The 25295-nt window shown below is 33.7% G+C and overlaps 1 protein-coding gene across 1 annotated transcript in view; it reads right to left on the reverse strand.

The window, feature by feature from the left end:
* The window catches only part of LOC149806793 (S-phase kinase-associated protein 2-like), a 43632-nt gene extending 18438 nt beyond the window's left edge, over positions 1-25194 (reverse strand). Inside the window, exons 1-8 of the mRNA XM_089964390.1 lie at positions 25112-25194; positions 22523-22748; positions 19203-19377; positions 14094-14202; positions 12487-12601; positions 10968-11017; positions 4130-4264; positions 419-517 (exon numbers count right to left, since the gene is read on the reverse strand). Of these exons, the coding sequence (XP_089820516.1) occupies positions 419-517; positions 4130-4264; positions 10968-11017; positions 12487-12601; positions 14094-14202; positions 19203-19377; positions 22523-22748; positions 25112-25182 (980 nt within the window). The 5' untranslated portion in view covers positions 25183-25194. The remainder of the gene's footprint in view (positions 1-418; positions 518-4129; positions 4265-10967; positions 11018-12486; positions 12602-14093; positions 14203-19202; positions 19378-22522; positions 22749-25111) is intronic.
* Positions 25195-25295: the final 101 nt, after the last annotated feature.

Raw genomic sequence — 25295 nt, forward strand, 5'->3', positions numbered from 1 at the left:
CCAACTCATTATGAAAGAACACATTTGGGTCTGTCCATTTTGCAGTTGGATTTGACTTATAAGCAAGTACATACTGTAGATAGTTTAATTAATTTTTTCCAGCCCTTTAACATTTTTAGGTAGTTAAGACTAGAGCTTCTAGTGGGACTGTTAGTATTAAAATCAATAGAGAAAAACAAATATACCGCATGAAAAACTGCCACCAGCCTGTTGGTCTGATGCTAGCTAATTTCACAGTGGACTGGGGAATAAATAAGTAGCCATTCAGTATGACCCGCTGGATTTTTAAACATCAAATAAATTTAATATGCCTCTGACCTAAATCTCTTGCATTCTTGACAAATCAGTACACTTACACACCAAATTATGTAACAAAAAATATTTACTTTCTAAACAGCATTAGGTCATATATACATACTTTCTACAGTTTGTGGTGATGGGAACTAGACCAGCTGCTGTGATTCCTTGGCACATTGCCAAATTCAGTACCTCTAGGTTTTTGTTCTCACCAATATATCTGAAAGATATAATAATAATAATAATAATAATAATAATAATAATGAATGTGGCTAGCAAAACATCACTGACGTTACTGCAGAGAGAAAATTGATACCTACTTACATAAAATAATAACAATAATAATAATAATATTCAAATCTGTGTTAAACAAGCCATTGTTTGAAATAACAGTAATGCCACAAGGAGATTATTGAAAAAAAAAAATTTTCAAGATGTCCTAATCAGATCAGCTGGGAAACTTGAATATAATTTTATATATAAAAAAAATCATTAAGACGTCTCCAGTATTTCTTCTATGTAAAGTTATATTTACTTGAAGTAAATCACTTATGTAACATTTCATTAATCCAACTCGCATTTCATGTGTAATACCATCTATATCAGCTTATAAATAAAACTGTAAATATACACTGATTTACCATTGCATAATGCACCAGCAGACCTGAGTCTATGTTGTTTGTTCTACTGATTACACCTAACAAACTGGATAGACACAGATCTAACTGCACATCATGGAATAGCAGATATGGGTCTGTGCAGTTTCAAGTTGGACTCAACTCAAAAGTGAGTAAATATGGTATTGTTACCAGTCTATGCTCTTAAAATAAATAATAGAAAAGAGTGAAAATCAACAAGCTTTGTAAAATTCAACAAATAATTAACCTCCTTAGAATATAAAGTAGAAAGTGTAATAAAAAAAATAACTTATATTATTGCAAATTAAATTCCAAAAAATTTGAGAATTACTGACACAAATCTTAATAATAACAGTTCTGAATAAAATTAAATCCAATGCTGAAAGTGTTGATGTGTCTGTGGTGGCCTGTATTGTGGGTTGTACCAAGTCTTTTGTTGACACACAGCAATATATTTCAGGTTTGAATTTACTATAAATCCCAGTGAATGTCTGTCCACAAATCTTATTTTTATTAGAGTACTCTGTATTTCCAGAAAAAATTCACTTGAATTAAATAATTTGAAGGAACAGTAATCAGGTTATATAGTACTTTACTTGACCTCAGGTCACAAATAGCATTTTCTAATAAAAACTATTGCATAATGGAAAGTTTCATTCTGGAAGGTTTCTAAATGTTGACAAGATAAAATGTTGGTTATAATCAGAAGGTCTGTTACTAAAGGTATAATACAGAACCTGAAATATGTGAGTTATACCAAGAGAGTTTCAATAACTTAGACCCAGAACCAAATGAACATGTATACTTCTATTCATAATGATCCTAAAATGAAACCCATACCAATAGAGAGTATTTTTATCTATGTACAGTGTGACCCCGCTATAGCGTGCTCCATTATAACACGAATTTGGATATAACACAATCGTGGTGTGGCTCCCGAAATATCATATGTATTTTTTTTGTGTACAAAAAAATTCTTTCTTAAAAAGTACAACAACAAAAAGTAAAAAGTTTAATATCATTTTGGGGAAGAGATCGCATATGAACAATACAAGACGATCGTGACTTGGCTCCTGAAATTATATATATATTTTTCTCATACACGAAAAAATATTTTTTCTTCTTGAAAGTACGAAAAATAACACATAAAAAGTTTATTCTGGAATCACGTAGGTCTTTGCCAATGTCGCAAACTTGGATTTTTTTTTTATTGGCTGCAAAACATACCATGTGGCAATTTTTTATTTATTGGTGACATTGTTGGCTGTTCAAACTTTTATATACAACCATTGCTTTGGAGTACTGAAATTCAGAGGCCCCATGAAAGGAAGCTGCAGACTGGATATAAAATGCACTGAAATTTATCTTTTGTACATAAACAATATCTTTGTCCATATTGACAAACCATCTAAACAATGCATTGTTATATCATAATCTGCTTATCATGACATCTAGCATAAGTTCTGTATATTATGAAATATCCGCTTTTTTGTTGTTGACATTTCTGGTAACAGAGATCAACCAGATGAGGCATTGTCTCGTAATCTATCTTTCATCGGATTTTCAGCCGCTCGTTAGTAATTAATATATTTACAAAGACTGACATTTGTATGTGGATGGTAAGTAAAATTCCTCTTCTTTTCACTCAGAATTAAATCCTTCAGAACACTCACATTTTCTGTAATAATCCCTGTCATCAGAACACCGGCGTCTCTATCATCCATTGACCCTATGTTAATTTTTAGAGCATGCATGGAAGGCAGCATCAAGCTGCTACCACAAATTTATATTAAATTTTTTTTAAAAATTACATCTTACTTATTGGTTTATTCAATAGGCATTGAGGGACAGTAACTAGAATAGTCCAAACAATGGCCAATTCCTTTTTTAAAAATATATCCAGATAAAATAGTTTGCTGAAATTTCAAAGGAAACAGATTACCTTTGAAGCACAGATTGTTATGAAAATGTACTCAGCAAATGGAAAAAATACCAGTCTCAATCATGCAATACAATTATTTGATGTTGCCGCCACGATATAAAGTGGGCATTTGTTTGGTTCTCCAAAGCTGTCCTTTAGTTTCGACTTCAATAGCGCATGCACCCTTCATCAAAGCAAGCCGACTACAATCATTCAATATCAACAAAGAACTTTTCTTCAAAGGAAGTCAGTACCAAACTTAAATAAAAGTGATGGAATCTGATGGATTTTTGCATTTTCCAACATGACTGGAACACGTTAACTGTGCCATGAAAGCTTTCTTTTTGTAGGGTAAAAGTTTATGCTTACGAACGCTACCAACAGCGGCTTAAATCGCAAACTAACTTTTACAAACTTGGAATGTACTGAAAAGTAAATGTGCTTCGTCATTCAATACATGATTGTGCTATGTTTTTCCATTGAATTCAGACCAATATGACCTGTTACAAAATTACTGAATATTTTAAAGCTGTGTGTCCATATTTTTGATGGAATCACTTGTATTGTGGATCAATGTATATGATGAGGTTCATGGGTGAGTACATGGTGTTGATACTCTATTCATGCTATACATTAGACATTTATATATAAACAGGATTCACATACATGTACCAATTCATGGTTCTCTAAATAAAGTAAACTATTATATATGTCTTCTCTATTTTTACTATAGGTGTATTTCTCATTTAATATGCATCAATTTAAGATGGTAACTGTGCTGATGAAGCACGTATTTTACTGCCCAAATATATTACCTACACACCCCTCCCGCACAATTTTTTTTGTGGTACATTTTCTTCAGCTAACTGAACTGGTTGCTTATAACACGGTTCGGTCTATAACGCGATCTGGTTCTATGGCTCACAACTACCGTGTTATAGCGGGGTCACACTGAATTAAATTCAATAATACATGTCAAGTGCAAAAGAAACTTGATCTTGGACAAGGTCAAGTCCAATATACAATGTTACATTACAATGGCATATAATAAAAAAATCTATATAACAATCAACAACTAAAAATGTGATTTAAATATCCATAACAGTATAATCATGCAATATCATAAATGATACGACGATGTCCTTTGTATCTGCATGTAATTTGGCTAATTTTACAACACAATATAACAGTGTATTAAATAGTATCTATTAGAATTTTGTCCCTTTACGCTTTTTCTACCCGTAAAGTTTATTTCTTTTTCTTTTCTACTTACCCACAAATCTTATCATTCACGTCACAATTTTCCAAACTCAATTTCCTTAAATCCTTGCATATACAGAAAAGTTCCTCCAAGACACTTGTTGTTGTGCCTGCCATACTGAGATCCAAATATTGGATTCTTGATAATCTAGGAAGAAAATGTATAGGTTAATTTGACACCATCTCCTTGAAAATATTTTATTTAATGACTCTGTAACACCATTTATTTTCATGGGTCTCAAATTTTTTTTGCTTTTGAAGAAGAAAAAAAAAAGACTTTTGTGTGTACTAATTCGTGGATTTGTCTGTCAGAGTTTGTTTTTAGGTATTTAATTTCATTGATTAACATCGACAACTAGCCAAGAAAAAGAATACAAAAGAACAAATCTGAGGACAACAAATGATATTTGATTCAATGATTAAACAGTACTATCGCCTGTACGGGCACAAATCACACACTCATCAGAGGTAAATCTCAACATAAAAGGGAGCCAACCCAGGTAACAACATTTGGCTACAAACTGATAATTAAAACACTCTTCATACTGATACTTAATCATTTTCTTTCTGACAGCCCTAGTGTTAACATATTTGGTTTCAGAGCGGTAAAAATTAACTTTGATCACCATTGGCTTGGATAATCAACTTCAATCATCGTCTGTTTGGATAATGTCATCATTTGGTATGTGAACCAAAACACCTGACCTGCTACACCAGCTCAGTGCAATTAGCAGGCAGCTACATTTAATCAGGGCTTCTGATAATGCACAAATGTGCGTCCCTAATGCAATAAAATTAAAAATGACACATTAAAAGCCCAGCATAAGAGTCCCATAGGATGCAATAAAAATTGCTGACCAAGTCGATTTCCAGCTTCCAGAAAAGTTTAGTTTCTCAAAACAGAGGTCTCAAGGATTTTCTACACTGTATGTTGATGTCATGCTCATTAATTATGCATATTGTATATTTCCAAGTGTAGCCAAATAAGTATGGTGCATGTGATCTCAACAGGATGACTCTAAGGATTCTAATTAAATTAGAAGATAAACTCTATGATAATAAATATTACTACCATTTGTTGCTTTCATGTTAAGACTTGGAAAAAATGCCATTTGCATATCTGGATAATTATTTGGGGAGTTAAACACATACATGCCATCCATTGAGCTTTTGTCTTAATCACTACGCCTTTTTATTCAAGAAATTACATTTTATATTCTCCAGCATAGGGATTACACTATTTTGGTAAATAAAAAAATAAAATAAATCAAAATCAGTAAAAAGTTGTATTTATCATTTCTAGTATCATCTCTTTAATTCCACTCTTTTAAATTTGGGAATTTGCTTTAAAAACATCACTGCTGAGTAAGAAATTTCTGTTTTCTATTTATAACAACTGTATTTGACCCAGTTTATTTCCAAGAAAACAGACAGGTTTCATCAATGTGATCTTAGCCTCAGATTCATTATATTCATATTAAAATTTGGTAGTGGACCAGTCTATGGTTTATAGAAGATGGTGCCAGATTATAAGCAAGATGCTTTACAATGTGACTGGTGGATGGTGTACGACAAAAAGTGTTGGATCTTTGCAAACTTCAAAACATGCCAAATAGCTAATGAAAAACGAAGTTTCTAACACAACTAGGCATTAGGTTATTAGAAAATCCCCTTGAAGTTGATATATTAGGATATATTCAGAAATAGCTTTCAAAATGTGTTTCGTACTCAAATTTCAGGCAAAAATGACAAACCTCCAGGGGTTAATGTGTTAATGGGTGCATTTTGATGACGTCACCAAATTGGAATATTCCTTGCATATTTAATCACTTGTGCATCAACATTGCACATAAATTATAAATTTAGCCATTACTTGACGATTTGTAAAAAAATTCAAAAATCATTGTTAACACATTAATCCTTGGCAAAGAGTTTACGTGGCAGGAGGTAGTAGCCTACTGCCAAGCTCTGTAGCATCAAGGTCATGTACGATACACTAAAGTGGGTGGTATTATAGAAAGGTAGACAGATAATGATACCAAATAATCTGGAACATCTAGTTGCACTACAAAATACAGAGGGAAAAACCTCATTTTTGAACCTGATTTTTTCCCACCCAAAATCTGCCCATGGTCGGAATCCAATTTTGTGTCCAGATTTTAGACTTTTTGGTCTCAGATCTAAGGCAGACCGGTATGAACTGCAAACAGACAGATGAACCTTTGCAAAAAGTAGGATAAGATGGGCATTTGGAATAAAGAGTGGTCTTGATATAAAAATTATGGGTCCATTAAGCAAAAAAAAATAAAAAAAAAAAAAAAAAAATAAAAAAAAAAAAAGGCTCCAACTTTTACCCTTCTGATCATGTGTGAGCCAAATAGCCAATGAAAAATGATGTTTCTAACACAACTAGGCATTAGGTTATTGGAAAATCACCTTGAATTTGATGTATTAGGATGTATTCAGAAATAGCTTTAAAAATGTGTTTCCTACTCGAATTTCAGGCAAAAATGACAAAAACATTCAGGGGTTAATGTGTTAAAAGAAGAAAATGAGAGTAACAAAATACAGCACTTGGGAATGAGTACACAAGTGCTTTCTGCAAAATTTAAATTTAAAGCCACAAATATTCATTTCTGTAATTAAGATGCTTCGCCTGATATTTTTGTTTTGGAGCGTGCGACATATTACTGTTGAAATAATGGCCTTGAGTAGCATGTTCCCAAGTCGGCTGAAAGGATATAAATTTTAATACATAAATATTTAAAGAATTACAAATAACTAAAACTGACAAGGATTTGTGTCTCTTTATTCTTGGCATTATCATGGATATTTATCCACTTCATGTATACCCAACATGCTTGTGAGGGGGGACTGCAATTTTTGCTGGTGAAACTCCTATTTTCACCAAAATTCTAGTGAGACCCTCCCTCCCTCTCTCTCTCACAAACACGCACACAACTTACTGCAGAAACTATAAAGTGGGAACCATTAACATCTTGTAAGGACCACATAAAATTCAAATGTGGAGGTCCTCGGGACTCTATAAAATATCAATTTAACGTAAGCCCTGTTGATGTGTCTGTAGTCAGTCAATTTGCCAAGATGCTACTAAATTGATTTAGCCTGCCTCAAGCACGAACCAACTTCAAACAACAGACTTTACTGAAAAGACTGTCAATAAAGCTGATTGATGCAGAATATATAATTGTGGCTCACATGAAAATGTGTGAAGGATTGGACCTAAATATGTGTGGCTTTGAGAATGCTGGACTCTCTATCCATGTTATTTCACAACATATTGACTTAAGGCAGTGAGTGGAAATTATGGCCACCAACTACCATATAGATATTACAGACCTGTTTACTCTTTCCCAGCCCCATCTGTAGTCCAAAGCAGACTGCCTGTAGTTTTTGACAGCTGTCATAATTATAGATATATAACTAATAGTTCAACAAAAAACTTTATCCAGAAATATATTACAGACCTGCCAATTCCTGTGAAGTCAGGAAACATAAAAGTTCAGTATCCGAAATATGCAGCGATAAACTATATGTTCAAATGAAAAGCTTGTAAAGTACACATAGACTTTATTCACCCCTAATACAGTTGCACAAACTTTAGTTCCAAACCCTATAGAGCTCAATGGCTTGTTGCTTTCTCTCAAGTTACCGTAATTCTTGGAAATTCTTTTTCCATTTTCACATGATAACAGCAATCATATCTCCTACCAAGAGACATATTCAAATGGCATGTGATGTCCAATAAACGTAATTGTGTCCCTTCCAGCTTTTATTCACAAGAATCTGAATATTCGTTTTTATTCTTCTGTGTTGATTATTAACACTTTTCAAGAGGGTTATTTTCCCTTTTGTCTTAAACATGCATCGCTAGCTCGACACCATTTTTAAAAAAATTATATAATCAACAGTTTGATCATCCACATGCTTCACATGAACAAATAGGTGCAGTTTAAAGCATGAGATGCGGCTGTAAAGTTAGTCTGGTTCCCTGACTATTTTCACTAATCCTGATATGAAACCAGGATCTAAATCAAACACAGATAAACCAATTATCTGGATTTTTCAGCAACGATTATTTTCCGTAGTTTTTGCTTTTATGCTGTAACTCTGTATTTTATGGGTAATTTTTGTAAGACTTAGGCAAAATCGTAATGGTTGACAGGTCTGTTATTATTTTTAATGACAATATAAAATACATAATCTGTTTCTTTTACCAAAAAAAGAAACATCTTTTCCTAAAACCAGTACCACTCTATCTTTTCTAAATATATTCTTAAATAGTTTACCTTCCCTGGTGCAGTTACACTCTCCAGAAACATTTTCTTTAAACCTGGTTGAATGGATCAGCTGTTTTTAATGGCAAGTTTAACTGAGCCAAAAGCTGACTTATCATCACTTCAGCATAGATAATGTGCATTACCTCACTGTCAGACACTGTGCTCAACAGAATGAGGACTGAGACTTATTTTTGTCTTTTATTTTGGCCCATTCCTTGTGGAATATGCATTCAACATGTCTTTGTAGGTCACTTCTACCACCAAGTGCAACAGAAAAATCCAGTTCACACAGACACATTACAGTGAACATAATGAAATTCATTGTTAGGATGTTTTTTAAATGGCCAAATATCTGTATAAATCTTTATATACTTATGGAAAACACTAGACTTTTCAACTTCTTCCAATTTTTGCATGACACTAGTCCACCGTTTAAAAAACAACTGTCAATTGCTCTCTTTGATGCCTGTATACAGTTTGCCAGTTTGCACAGGAACCATTGAAGAAACACCTTTGACACTGATCAAATTTAAAAAAAAAAGAATTGATTTATTTAGAAGTAGAACAAAATGCTAAGACAATTTTTTGACAATTCGGCTGTTTTTCAAAGTCTTGACTAAACAATCAGCAGTATTTTTCAGGCCTCAACCATACAAATAACTAAGAATCTGTAAGGATAAATAGGTCTGGTATTGTTATATATAACATGTTTATTGTTTTAACCATTTTTAGTTTTTATAAAAGTCACTTAAATAATAACATATTTTTTTACTACCAATGAGTACATGTATAATACACAGTACTATTTTCATTCACAAAACTCAAGGCCAATGTACCCTTATGGCAGGCATGTAAAAAGGCTAGACAGCTGGACATCATAATACATCCGTCCTTATGGCAGGCATGTAAAAAGGCTAGACAGCTTGACAAATTTGATGAACGAAAACCTTTTTTATTATGGGAAAGGTCAGACTCTCCAGTTTGAGATTGGTTAAAACTGGAACTGCAGCTGTTGACTACAAATGAAATCTTTCAAATAACTACATGATTTGCTGAAAGCCTGGAATCATATTCTAGTCACAGCATATTTAGCTACAGCATTGTTAGATTAAATTATCTTCCTTGTTAATCCATAGACCATGGAAATTGCTATATACTTTAAGCCCCTAGGATGTAATAATATGTGTGTATTTAAACGATATAACTTGCTTTATATATCTTTTGATAGAAAGGCAAAACTAAAACATGCTGTCAAAGCAAACACTTTTAATATTACGGAAATAACAATGATTTATCAAATAGCAAAGTTGATCTCTATGAATGAAACACAGCAAATATGACAGGACATCTTTATCATATAATTCTAATTTTTCATTGGGTCTTTAAATTCAAGGTTAAGGGCAAGCACAAAATCCATGAAAACTGTTACCCTGTGAAAATTTATGACACTACAGTATTGTACTTTTAATAATCCTAACTGTTTCCAATTGTGGACAATATACATATTATCACTATCCATTCAGGCTTTCATAGCTGCCACTGATGTTACAGACTACTACATGATATGACATATGGGTACAGGCACATAAAGCCAGTATGGTGACAAAAACTAGGCTGAGCTCTTAAAGGACAAAATCACATACACCTAGGTTTATTCAGAACTTGACAAAACCTCTGACTGTACCTGTGATATTCGGTGCAACTATACTTTATGCCTCATCTAACTGTAGTAATGAGTATTCGAATTACACCAGCCTGTCACTGAACCACTCCCAGAATTACTCCAGCACATACGCAAGATTATACATTATGTGTTTACTCTTTTAATTTAATTTTTCAAAAGGCTATCTACAAATCACATTGCATAGAATTCAAACATGTGCTCAACCATTTATTCCAAAGGTTTATGGCCTTCAAAAGACCATACAATTTGATTCTGTTTGTGAGAGACTGTAGATGAATCAGAAAAAATGTATTTGCAAACTATACAAATCAATTTTTCATGGTATACCCATTTAGAAATTGTCCAAATGTTTTTCAACATAGCGAACAAACACTAGTGGTATCTCGGCATTTAATTTTTGATTGTAATAAATTATATATGAAACTTTTGCTTCTAAGAGAGTGTCTATTAAAATGTGGGTTTTTTTTCCATTTTACACCCAAAATGAACCAGACTATGAAAATAACTCAATCATTCAGTTTAAATATTCATATGGAATATAAATTCATCAGTCGTGAAATCTAGTGATAAGAGAAAAATGAAAAATGAATGACATAAATCCGTTTTCTTATTCGATAATTATGCAAAATTTTTAATACATAGAATTAGCTTAAATCAGCTGATGTGCTGAAACTATTCACATACGCTGACATTAGTGTCGGTGTGTTGCTTTATAAATTCAGTTCTGACTGAAGCATAAGTTCCTGTGAAGCTATCTTATATTTTCACTAACAAAAGAGACACGATTAAATATAAGCTGCCAATCAATGGGCAAAATATACAGCATCTATTTATAAAGAAAGAAATTATGTTGAACTTAGACGTACCTTGTGCAATTTATAATACTTGTGACCCCTGTAAATACTGGTCCCAGCACCTAAATCAAAAAGAAGAAAAAAAACATTTCTATTCGTACTTTTACATTGTTACTCACATTTTTACGAGATAACTAATATATATCCTAACTTATAAGTTGGACTCCAAAAGCAAAACTGTAAAGACCGAGACCTGCCACCAAATAATGCACATGCAGATCTGGTGTCAATGCAATTTGTTAGGAGTAATCAGTAGAACAAACAACAGGTGCATAGGTATGGGTCTTCAAACAGCAAGAATGTGAAAGATTAGCATATGGTTACATTTTCTAGTCAACCTGGGGTATAGGGTGAAATGCAGACCCTAACATCCAAACTACCTCCAGTATAGCTTCACAAACTGCAGTTCTAAACCCTATGGAGTTCAATAGCTTCTTGCCATCTCTCAACCTGACAAAATTCTCGTCTTTTTTTTATATATAAAAATTTCATATGGCAATGGCAATCATTTCTCATGCCATGAGTCATACTCAATCAACACATGATGTCCAATAGAAGTAATTTTTGCCCCTCTTGCTTTTTGCACCCAAGAATCTTAATATTCCATTTCATTCTTCTGTGCTGTCTATTAAAACTTTTAAGAGACCTGTCACTTGTCAGGTGCCATTTGTAGAACTATTGGTACTAATAATATGGAAGAATGAGAACTAGAAATAAGTGAAGAAAATACAGAGCATACATGGGTTAGACTGGCTAGGATTGGTTGATAATAAAAGCAAAACTCTAGTAAAACAAATCTTCTGATAGTTAATCCTAGTTGTAACTGAAAAGAGGAAAAGCTATGTTTCATTGATGGAGTATCAGTCCTGTTACAGATCTGAGTTTCAAAATTTCATTACTGAATTAGCACCAGACCCTTTGGCGCATGTTTCAAGCACATGTAGATCTGGAAAATGCCATGGATTATGAGGTTTTCTTCTCAACAGAGAAGCTTGCATCAAGGATTTGTCAACAGAAATAAATATAGGCTTGATCAGAAGAAAACAGAAATTTAAAGTTATTGAATTTTTAATTTCTTACATTTACTATGGAGCTGAATTAGTACTGTTAGTCCTTTAGAGACTACTATAAGCAACAAATTGATATTGCAGATATTTTGCATGAAAAAATATGTGCAGTTTAAAGCATCCTGTAAAGTTAGTCTGGGTGCCTGACCAACTCCAACGAATCTACTATGAAACCGAGATCTGACTCAAACAACGACATTCTACTAGCTGGAGTTTACATATTTCTGCAATTTTTGCTTTTATTCCAAAAGTCCTTAATTTAAGGGTCATTTCCATAAGACTTAGGATCAAATTGTATAGATTGGTAGACCTGAGAATGTACATGCATCAATATGGGTCAAATATGAACTCGCATGTCAAAATGCAGAAGTATGCATTAAATAAAAACCCCTATCAAGAGCTTGGAATTTTTTTTACTGAAGAGCACAATAAAGAAAAATGTAACCAACATTTTGTAAACATACCTCAGCTTTAGCTAACCGAAGTATTGAGACACCGCGACCTAGAACATGTCCCAAAACACCTGGCATTAAAGTCCTGTTAGAGAGATCCAATCTTCGCCATAGAGACTCATCTAGCCTGTAAAAACAAAATATAATAATAACAGATTTTTATCAGAACCAGATTTGCATGAAAGAGGCCACTGTCCTACATTACTATGTAGCACAATATCAAACAAAAGGACTGCACTGTATTAAATACTAAGGATGTAAAAGACAAAATTCAGTGTCATAAAGGATGCAACTATAGTGTAGTATTTAAAAATAATTATACAAGATGTCTCTGTAGGGCCTGTTGGGGCTTTGTATTATCTACTGTAATCCAATTTTCAAGAAGCAGCTGTGAAGAGGAGGAAGAGGGAAGGGAAAAATTCATCACACAGAAAAAGGTTTCTAAAATAATCGAGATGCCCTCAAAGGGACTGACACTCTCCTGGGCAAGCATAATTTCCAGGTATTCAAGGTAAGAAAAATTTCTTCCTTTTAATTGCTAAGTGCTGAAACCATCTCTGATATTCTTTAAAGATAACAAAATTTTCAAATTAGTTGAGCTGTAGTGCACATAATGAAGGTCAGTTTGGCACTATTTTCATTTAGTACATTTTAAGCCCTATGGCACAATCATCACCCATTCTACGGGATTTGTGTCAACAAGATTTTTAAGATGGCCAACATGACAGCCAAACTGGATGTAAACTGGCACCATTTTAAGGAATAACTAGATATCAGAAGTATATAGGTGACAACCCCATGTACACAAAGCCATTCATTTAGGAGTATAGAACCATATTTTCAAGATATCCACCATGGTGGCCATATTGGGGTTCATTTAGTTTCATTTAAGTCCAAAGCTACACCACCAGTACACACATATATCCCCTCAGTGGTGTAGCTAGGATATTTAGGCCCTTATGCAAAGATTACCAACAGGCCCCTGCCTAATCTAAATCAAAAGATGTTTAAGCTTGTTAAAACTTAAATATGATTCTCTTTCTGACAAACGTACAGATGAAGACAAATTAGAACTATTCCTGGAGAGTGCACAGAAGAAACAAATATCTTAAAAAAATGCAAGTTGCCTGAAGAGGTTTTGAAGAGCTCTTTATTTTATAATAAGTTTCATTAAATTTTTAAATCTTAAATTATTTTCCAGGGGTCACTAAACCCAATATAATTATTAAAACATAAATTACACCATCTCACCAAACATTTTTTCTTAAAGAAAACTTTCCCAAAGTCATTAGCAACAATATCATTTTCTCAACCGATTCTAAAATTTATTAACTTCTATTACCTTATGAGCCAAATTTGCTAGGGATGTTCCAGTTAAAACAGGATTTTCACTGAATGTTGACAGTGATGTCCTGAGCTTTTGGATAAATGTTATAACACATTTAGCACAGTGGTGCAAACTCTACAATCGCCGAGAGTACAAATGAACAGCAGCACCATTTTTACACGATCCTTCAAGCCTTCTTTATTGACAGGTGTAGAAATATTCCTATATAGCTATAAATGAACATATAAATTATAAACTTATGATATTAGAAACAGTTTGAATGCTTTCTTACACAAGTCGACTCCATCGCTTGCAAACTCTGGCACACTTGGCTAAAACAAATCTTGGCACCCATCGGAATATGGTCAAGACAATTTCATCAGATAATAGGCTGAAATAATCTACAAAAAGAAAAGGAAGAAAAATAAAATCAATAATAATTTTCATGTATACTATTATCCTACATTAAAACGTATGCATTTATAGGTTAATACATAGCCTTGGTGTCAGCATCCACTGAACTGCCCAGAGACTCCAAAAATGGTCCAAGGCTTTAGCAGGCGATAATGCCAAATCTTTGTTTTAACAGCTTTATCATATACATACAAACAAGAGTCCCTCAAAGGCAATAAAATTCTACTGGCCATTAAAAATGTGCAGGAAATTTACAAGAAGTCCATTGCTTCCATTATTTTATTCCTGGTACTGTCAATATTTACTTATAAGTCAAACAGCAAACAACAAAGACCCTGATCTGCCAGGGCATTATCCACCTGAAGATCAGGGTCTATACTGTTTATTCTACTTATTACAAACTGCACAGACCCAGATCTGCCAGCGCATTATGCAGCAGCAGATATGTCTTGTGCAGTTTGCAGTTGGACTAATCTTATAAAAGAGTATATATGGTAACTGCTAAGCACTGACACCGTATCAGATATTCTTTAAAAACTCAAATTTTGTAACAAAAATGTTTTCTTATATGTCCAAGTGAAAATGGCCACAAGACATGTCCAGCAAAAAAATCTTTCATGATCTTTGACCTTGATCCAGATGCCATTAACTGAATATTGATGAATCCATCAACAATATTTTCAAGATGTACATCTGCATGTCAAGTTTCATTAAATCCATAATCATTCATTTCTTGGTAAGAATAAATAAATAAAGTTACCAAATTGACATCTTTCAAACTATTCTTTAGATATATCCACAAACTGGGTTTCATAAAAAATATATATTCATATTTGGCTGTGCTGTAATGCTCAAAAGCCAATACTGACAAAAACAAAAACAAAATAATGTTTGAACTTAAAATAAATGTCAGCTTGTTATCAAAATGTTTATTGAAAAACAACTATAGACGTGTAAAAATTAATTTCTAATTGGTTCAAATCACTGTGCTCAGTGAAGAAATGCACTTTAAGGTCAAACACGTGTAGTTTTCATATTCACTCGGGATAAAGGACACATTGCTGCTCAGATATTTACCATTTTCCCAGCTCCAATAATAATAATCTGATATACTACATAACTTTAAAAATTATTGTCATCATCAGTATCACCAGTGAGTATATGTCAAACAAAACTGCAATGAACCACACCGGGAATCAGACATTTTGGGTTTTCTAGGCAGCCCATATTTAAAACACACATTTGTAAAACTTTCTTCATGAGTTGTATTCCTGGGCACATTGTTCTAATCAAATTTAGTTCACAACCATTCATAGTGTGCTTGAAAAACCCAGAGGTGTTACAGCTGCTACCTGAAAAACACGTCTTGACAAGAACAGTTAAATAAAAATTGTGTACTTCACAGAGTACATTTTCACATCTGGGACTTCCAAGGAATTTGCAAGAGTTTTTGCATTTCACTGTTCTCCAAGTGCGTGAATTCATACAAATTTTGCACAGTTCGCACAATGGCACACCCTGACAGCATATCTGATTAAGTACTTGACATATCTAATGACTTTCCCGCGAAGCCTCTCTGTTGCTCTGTCAATACTTCCTGTCTGTCATGCAAGAATAAGTTACATTGATTACTGACTAGTGGTTCTTGTTTAACCTGAAGCAGAACAAGCAATAACCACAAATGAGAATTCAGTGTAACTTATTTCAACATGTAACACACCAGTAGCTTAGCTTTCAAATCGACCAAAGGAGTCACAACACTATTCAAAATAGAAACTTCGTGTGAAAGTGGTTATTACATGATGAGTAAAGTACTTCATTAAACATGTGGAACACATTTGAAATGTAAAGTACCGTATTTCATGTATTTTTTCGTATCCTTTAAATTTTTTGTACACAATCCAGTTATGAAAATAATAATTTTTAAAGACTCATAATTTTTTGTACATATCACTTTGTATTTTTCGTAAAATCCATTAAATTACTGGACATAAAATCTCTACTAAGAAGATTTACTTTTGCAAAAAAGATCAAAAATACGATGTTGCCATTTTTTTTTAAAATATTAATAATTAATAATTAATTGTTAGTAAGAAAATACAATGATTGATGCATAAGCTCTCTTACTGTCATTACAATATCTACTAGCATTTATTAAGATATGAACAAAGGACTTCACAGAACATATTGTTGATCAGTTCTCCTGTAACAATACACCACCTGCATTTTAAAATGAGTTCGGAAGACCTTTGATGTTTTCTTATCACACAAAAATTACATCTCAGTTCATGCTAAAGTGAAGACCACAGACCATTGGTCAACTAGTCTTATTGTTTCATTATAGTCATACAAACATAAAATACAAAAACCATGTTATTTTCTATCGTAAATTCGAAAGTCAAAGACGTGTACTGTTTTGACTTGGATATAATGAACATTTTATTGCAAATCTATTCTATGATGAATGCCTCTTTTGTTATCTTTATTGGTGAGTTCGAATAACAAGTAATGCGCATGATCACTTGTCCTTACAACATCTGCTATATGGACAACAGCTTCAATAACACAATGACAGATTTTCATTTCCCTAAAGAGAGCCTCATTTCCCTACTGGCAGCCTCACTGATTTGACCTCTTCTGTCGAGTCTGTCCCACAATCTGGTTTCAAATGGAATGACCAAAGTGCTAAGCAAGTTTAATTACCGTGTAAATAACACTGCATAGCCATATGGATGTTGTGACAATGTATATCGATATCATAATTAAAACAAGAATGAACTGTTGATTTAGCGGGCTTATTAATAATGGAATATAGTAGGGTCGTAATGCATGAGGATTATCACAATTGTCAGGTAACTCAAAATAGTTTTTTTTTTGTCTTTGCAAAAGCTACAAAAAACGCCCTAAATAAATACAGTCTTGTACACGGACAAATTTTTGTCATCTCTCTCTCTCTCGCACACACACATGCTCACACGCAATAACTAAAACATGACTTCGAGTTCTTTATTTTTTATTGCAATTTGATAATGAGATTATTGTTGCTGTAAAATTACAAGCTGCACTTAATTTCTTGACAATGTGGACTCATATCATTGCGTACAATTGACCAATAAATAATACATTCAAACCATCTTAATCATTTTGCTAACATTACACAACATAACAGCCATGTATGCTCTAAATGCAGATGAGCTTGCACACTGAGACATAATACTCTCTCTCTCTCTCTCATTCACTAATAACAACAAAAATCTTTTTGAGTACTTTTATATTTTTGTCATTAGATTCTAGAGTTTAGAGTATATGAGACACAAAATCTATGTTTACTCTGTACATTTGTACCATTAGGTTGTCGAGTAGCGTGTGTTCTGTAGAACTTGTTCAGGTATGATCCCTTTATTTTTCGTACATGGTCAGTACCACCAAATGATAATTATTTATTTTACATATAATTTTTTGTACGCTAAAATTAATGATTATTATTTCGTGTACGGAAAATTACATGAAATACAGTATATGCAGAACATATTTCTGGGTTAAAGTAATTCACATGAAATGGGGGAGGGGCAGATTACGAACCATGTCACTTTGTGTTAACTTGTAGATGACAAGTGGGTATTCTCAAATAATCTTTTTCATTTTAACTAATAAACATTAGAAACTGACTGCAAATGCAGTCTCAGATGGATTATAATTTTACAGAATAACGAGGCAACTAATAATAATTATTCATGACAGCTGAAGACTAAAATAACATGCATACAGTATTGTTTTGTATCTATCCTCCATCTCTTGTATCGATATGTGTATCATTTCAGCAAAAGGACTGATGCATCGATATACTGATGAATCAATTCACCCCTACTGCCTATGCAGTTAACAATTTGCTGAAATTAAAAAGTATTATTTACACCCTCTACCTATCTCTTCCATTTCACCTACACCACCTTAACCCATGGGTCATTACCAAAATTTCCACTGCACACACTGGAATTTATCTAAGTGGATTTAAAATAGGGCCAGGATTCATCATCTTGGGAATGAATCGGATTTATAGGGAACTAAACTGTCCTGAGCAAATTGTCGAAAATGGGATATTTTTAATTCTGATTTTTAAATATTTCTCACAGGAACAGGGACCCAATCATTGGTCTCTTCATACTCTCTTCCATAAAATAATTTGCATGGTCTTTTGCAGTAACTGAATATATAGAAATTTACCCCCAAAATATAAACATACAAAAAAAAAAAATAATGTAAAATGTCACAGTAACCAAAATAGTACCTGTAATCAGTGATACCATCCTGGGATGTTAACCAATATAGCCAACAATGATACTCATCAGCACTGACCCTTTCTCTAAATTTTTCTCTGGGTGAACAGCTGAATAAAATTGTATATTATGCAGAGTACAATTTCATATGTGCGACTTAAAAACTAATTTGCAGGAGTTCTCGAGCATCACCTCTTTTCAAGTGCACAAATTCGTAAAAATTTTGCATACCCTCAGAAAATCTCTGAAAGTAGTTCAATTCCAGGAATGAATATCACATGGAAAAATCCTCTGCCATTTAAAAAGGGAGAAAATTTCCAAACCCAGTGATTTAGCAAGAAATAAAGGTACAGCTACATATATGATGCATGAATATTTTGGACTTTGATGATTTTTTTTAAGCATTCTTTTTATCTGCAGAAATCAGCATGAATTCCACAATGTAAGACCTAGAATAGACCCTGATGTATAGAAATACGAACTGAATTCCAATTTTAAGACAGCTTTCTATGCATCCTCCATGTCAGACTACTCAGTCAAAAATAGTAAAACTGTTAAGCGTTGAATGTATAAACAATGTCTGACATATTTGAAGAATAAAAATAAAGCATAAGGATTATGATCAATGCTCAAGTCTAACCATAGGGGATGGAAGCAGGGCAGTGTGAATTTGTATGTATGGGGGCAAGTAAAGTCTAATTAAAACTTACCATAAGAATCTTGTGTATCTTGACTAGCTCTCCTGCCGAACATTTGATTTTTGAGGAACCCATCTGAGCTTTTGCTTTTGATATGTGGCGTTATGTAAGCTGTAACAAGGGACAGTGAGTCTTCTCCGTTTTGTGTAATGTTATCAACTTGGCTGGGAAGAAGAATTCGAGGGGCCTAAAATAAGACAAGAATGTAGAATTTGCATCCAAATTGATCACTACATTTTTGGGAATAACAAAATTATCAACCAGTCCTAACACTAACCTCTTAATGCTGAGTGCCTAGCAAGGCAGCTGCTATGTCTTTGGTATGATTCAGTCGGGTTTCGAACCCGCGACCTCCTGAATAAAAGTGATAGAATACCTAACAGATATAACGGAGAGATAGATATCATGAGACTTTACAACTATAGTGTATATCAAGAAATCATGTAGTTAAAATGCAGTGTAGTACTTGGAGAGGTGGACAGAATTTTAGAATATTTATAATTCGATATAAACAATAGTTGCCAAAATGACTTAGTGTTTTAAATATTATACCACTGAACTCCCCTCACTCGAAGCCAGAAGAAGAGAACCCTCTGGTCAGAATGGTAGAGAACCGAGCAGGTCAGACGAGATCAAACGGTCTGAGCAGGATCAATACAAGCAGTGAAGAATCAATACAAAATAATACTTGCACTATACAAGTAACTTTAATCTTTAGTGTTAGTTGTTTGCAATTTTATTCTATAAACAGAGAATTCATCTGGGACATCTGTAGTGGGCGAATGCACTAATTTCTATCAGCAAAAAAGAAAAACCACTGACAACATCCCTCTCCTTCTAGAAATTAACACAAGGAGATTAACTCATGTGACTCAAAATCTGACCCCCACCACCAACTTCGCTGATTTCATACCAATTATTTTAACCTAACAACATGTCAGCCACTGAAAAAAATATAAAATGAAGATGTTCCAGGTTTTTTTTCCATGTTTGACTTTGCATGTTGTCTACTTGGAAAAAATTTGAAGGCTGCACTTCTGGTGTGTCATGCAGTGAAATTTGTTACATTCAGTTCTGACTGGACGTTGTTGTTTGTTCAAGTACTTAAATCGAACAAAGGGAACAATTTTGGAATGACTCCTCTTGCACTGTTATATATAATAGCAACTGAACATGAAAAGAGAGGGAACAATTTAGAATTACTCCTCTTGCACTATTATATATAACAGTGACTGAACATGCAAATAGAGGGAACAATTTGGAATGACTCTTCTTGCACTGTTATATATAATAGTGACTGAACATGCAATCAGAATTAAAAGAAAAACTGTCCCAAAATCAGAGAGGTAGCTTTAACAATTTTTCAGTCATATCAATATGATGTCTGCAGTGACAGTTTATAGTGATGTCAAGCACTGAGGCATTTTTATGTCACAGACATATAGCATCATATCCCACCCAGTCACATTATCCTAGCAACAGGCTGACAGGTCCTAACACTAATCTCTTAATGCTGAGCACCAAGTAAGGCAGCTGCTAGTACCATTTTTTATAAGTCTTTGGTATGACTCAGCCGAGGTTCAAACATATTACCTCCTGCATCTGCAGTGGATGCTCTAACCACTTAGGCCAAGAGCGGTTCAATTATTGGTATAAATTAAATGAATAAGACCAAAAACAGACCATATGCTGACAAGTTAATCAAGCAAAGAAACCCCAGCACCTATCAAGAACAGCATTAAGTCCCACATCTGTCTCAAATGTTCCTTCTTTTACATAAATTATTTTGCCCACTGAAAACTTTACATGCGTCTGCAATGAAAGGTTTCCAGCTTGAGCGCATTTTCGTTTTTGTGTCCATCAGTGTTGGTAATAAATTCCAAAGTTATTATGCAGTTGCCAGCAGAGATTGACCTTTTAAAACAGTCAGTCCGTTTTAGGCTTGAATGCATCCCCTTACAGGGATTCATGAAGAAAACTGACAAACACTTGTCAAGAAGCTTGTATAAACAATAAATATAATTCCACGACAAGAGAATATTCATCATTCATATTCAGTTCAATCAGTTGATTTATGGGAGATATACAGTGCATTACAAACAAAAAAACAATCAATCCATGGAAAGGACAGAAAAGGTTTGATTTTGCTTTTCTAAGACCTAGAGCAACAAAAGATATGAATGACAATATCTCAGCTCAAGAAATGGACATATCCAGACATGGGTTCAATTACTTTCATCAATTACAATTGATATGCTTGCAGATATAAATTACAATTTCAATTAATCAAAGTTATGAGGTCAAATAAAATTACAACCACACCATAAAACTGATCTTCAGTTACAATTACAAATACAACGTAATTGTAATTAATTACTCAATACACCAATTAAACTGTAATTGAACCCAAATCTGATTCCCACAATAGACCAAATAAAATCATTTATATAGTTTTCTTACCTTACAACTTAACTTTATTGATTTTTCTATATTAATTCCTATAATATTAGCCTAAAACCTGGCAGTTAGATAATATGTAGTTTTTAAAATTTGTTTGGAATTTTAAAAAAATATTGATCTTTGATGATGCAAATGTCTTGTAATTGAGCAATTATGCAAATCTAGACCTTTAGTTACAATTACACCATATTGATGATGTTCAATTACAAATATAGTGTAACTGTAATTAATTACTCAATTATACCAATTATGTTGTAATTAACCCAAGTCTGGAAATATCCACAGGTGCCAAACCTGGACTATCAATTTCAATGATGAATATAATGTGAATTGTATTTCATGAACTAAATCTGCAAATTTTCTGGAAATGTACCCACCCATATTTCTTAATAGAAGTTTCATTGTTCCAAACCATTCGGGAAGTTGGAATATGTGTACATATTTTTCATGTGGTGTTTGTCTTGCTTGCTCTAGCAAATGATGTACTCTCAAAGCTGAAAAGGACTGTCCATTTCTTGTTAAAGGCCTCTTCTTTAAGCTACTTTCCAAAGGCAACTGTCAGTTTCTCTTTAAGATATCACATAAAAACTCTTAGGGAAAGTAGATTTTTACATGAACAAGTTACTTTTTCGAAAACCATTTTCCCTTGGCCTAAGTGATTTTTTTTCTGGTACACACTGAACAGGAGAATGTATCCATTACAAGATGCACTGAATAAAACAGATCAATCTAATGCTTCAGGACATAAACAAAGTGAAATCAGCAAGATTTTGAAACACAGAACTGAACAGAACAACATAAGTATCATATTTTATTTTTCAATCCAATCAGGCATAAAACAAAAATGGTGTCATTTGTACTCAGTTACTTACTGCCGGTACAGGAGGTAGGTGAAAGCTTGAGCTGTCATCTTGTAAATTCCAGAGAAAGGCTGGTGTCTTGAAGGAATAAAGATCAGGTAAGTTGCAACTTTCATTGCTACTCTGGGAAAGATTTTCTACTCCCATCTCCCCAAGCAAATTTTGTGTCTGCTGTTGATTAAAAGCCCATGTCATCTTTGGTTGAGACCCTTGCAATGGACTGGTGGCCTTTCGTTTTCTGCAAGATTATTTTTTTGTAAAACATTATTTGCTTCACTATTGGTACTTTTTTTCTCCATATTTTCACAAATAAGAATTGCGTCAAAAAACAACCTTGACCTTACAGCACTTCTTGCGAATTCAACAAGATAGCACTGTCCCATACATTTCTGACCTACATAATTGCATTTTAAGGCTAAATCTTCAATAATATAATATCTAGGCTTTGCTTTTCATGAATTGTATATTTTTCTGAATATATATGCCCAATGGTTTACAAAACACACGAGCTAATAAACCACAGTACCTCCCAGACAAAGCGATGTACACCATTGTTCTCCATTACTAGTTCACTTAGTTACAAATTAATTTTATTATGAAAGTGTACAAGAGACAGTTAAAATATTCACATCACCAATCCTGTTCTTAAAACACAAATTGCTATTTACATATTATTGTTAGTTTTGAAACACAAGTTTGTATGAAAGGATAACATGCAGAAATTGGGCAATGACAGTTGCTGACTTACTTGGAAAAGAGTTAATGGTAAATCAGCTATCAACACTAGCTACTTGATGAATACATTTCACTTCAATACAACACTAGAGCTAACCTGGCTAAGGTGAGGGGGCACCTAAAAAACTATGGTCAACGTACTGCTTAAAATAAAGTCACAGGGTGAAGTTTTCACTTTTTTAACATAAGGTGAAGTTTACATTTTTAGGCAACTTAGTCACCCACTTTGCTTGCTAGCATGACCCCTGCTGAAAGCTTTAGTAATATATGAACTAATGTGGCAGATGATTCAACAGCAAAATTCATATGAAGAAAGTAAAGTAAATGCTATTTGATGTGCTGATATTGAAATTCAAAGTCTTCTTTGATAACCTTATTATTTCTATAAAAACTGGGGTTATATCTCAAGAGTGCCTTTTAATTTGTTCAATTTATTTAGGAAATATTAAAACCAGACATTGTAAATATTGGACACAAACAATTTCTACTTATATGGACTGTTCAATAAACCAGAAAAGAACAGTGAGCAGTCTGAGAGCTTCCATTTGGTTTGAAAGGCCAATAAGTTAACAATGCTTGCATCTTCATGGCAACAATTGGCAGAGATGCAAAACAAACAGGAGGGTTTGCGACAACTGTATTGCGTATTATTATGGGGTCATTTACCTTGTAACTACTTAAACTGTTCAGGTTAAAAGAGAGATACCCTCTACTCATCATAAATATTAGGGTTGACATTGTAAGTTACAATAATATATAAATTTGTCTGAGGAAGGAGTAGTCCTACAATGTAAGATGTATGACATGTTATGTATGGTAGCACCAAAACAAAAATGTGTTGCACCTGGAAAAACTAGGGGAAGAGACAGTCCAACAATGTAAGACAAAGCTCATGCTATATTTGTTTTAGTGCTATGTCATACTACCCAAACAATGGAACGAGTAATCAAAGTTTCAGGATTATCTCACTCACATGGCAGCCCATATCAGCACTCTTCCATAAATTGATACGTAATTAATATACTTACTGTGCTGTTTTTATCCTGGTGGAATCAAAATCTGACACTAGCAAATGGATGCATTTTCATGTTCCGTTTACATTTGAATTTGTTGCAATGCGACGGTAGTCGAGGTATGCTGAAGTATCTTCAAGTAGGTTCATTTTGGGGATATGTATTGAACGAAACAAAACATTACTTACAGTTCCAATACGTATAATATATTTTTATTCATTTTGTTTAAGTATTCAACTTAACCCAATTTCAGCACTCCCGGCTTTCATCACTTTCCAGCCAACTGAAATGTAGGCCAACAAAACTTGAAAACAGGTACATTTCTTCTGTGAGAATTTGAATTTATTAGAAAAACGACATCAGAGTAAGTAAAGTCTGACTAAAACATTATGACTACTTGTTAGAAAAGCGTCGTTATTTTAGTTGCCAGTTGTGAAATATTCCTGAAAATTTGACTTTCGTTACAATGTTCGTCCATCAAAGCACGCTACACAGCACCGTTAGTTAAGCAGTAAGACTCTGACGCCCAAAACAAATATCAGCGTCGAAGTCTTACATGTATAACTATGGAAAGAGATTTTTACACGTGGTATGCGCTTCTTCTCAAAAGCCACCACTTGCCCTCGGGATTTTGTAAGAAATTTCCCTGAAACAGTGTTCTTCTCATGATACTAATTATGTTCGGACAATTAATCAAACACAGCGTGGAGTGGGATCTTTGCAGATCCTCGGTCGACAAAAATCCGTTCCTTTTACTTCAATTACATCGAAACCTCATTACACAAAGTTATTGGCGACCAAAAAAAATTAGATATGCAAATACTACTAAGTACATTGGTGAACGTTTCTATACCTAGATTTGTATGAAATATTCTCTTTCATTGCATAATCTGATGAATTTTTTGGAACCTTGGCTTTCCCCATGTTGAATTTTGCGCCAAGGAAGCCACCGGAAGTTCGTATTTGCGCGAGCGAGGGTAGAATTAATCGGATAAATGTCGTTTCTTGTCCATACGACGGAATAGGACGCGTCAATC

This window comes from Sinohyriopsis cumingii, chromosome 1, assembly GCF_028554795.1.
Source record: "Sinohyriopsis cumingii isolate HCF-2022 chromosome 1, ASM2855479v2, whole genome shotgun sequence".
Taxonomy (NCBI): domain Eukaryota; kingdom Metazoa; phylum Mollusca; class Bivalvia; order Unionida; family Unionidae; genus Sinohyriopsis; species Sinohyriopsis cumingii.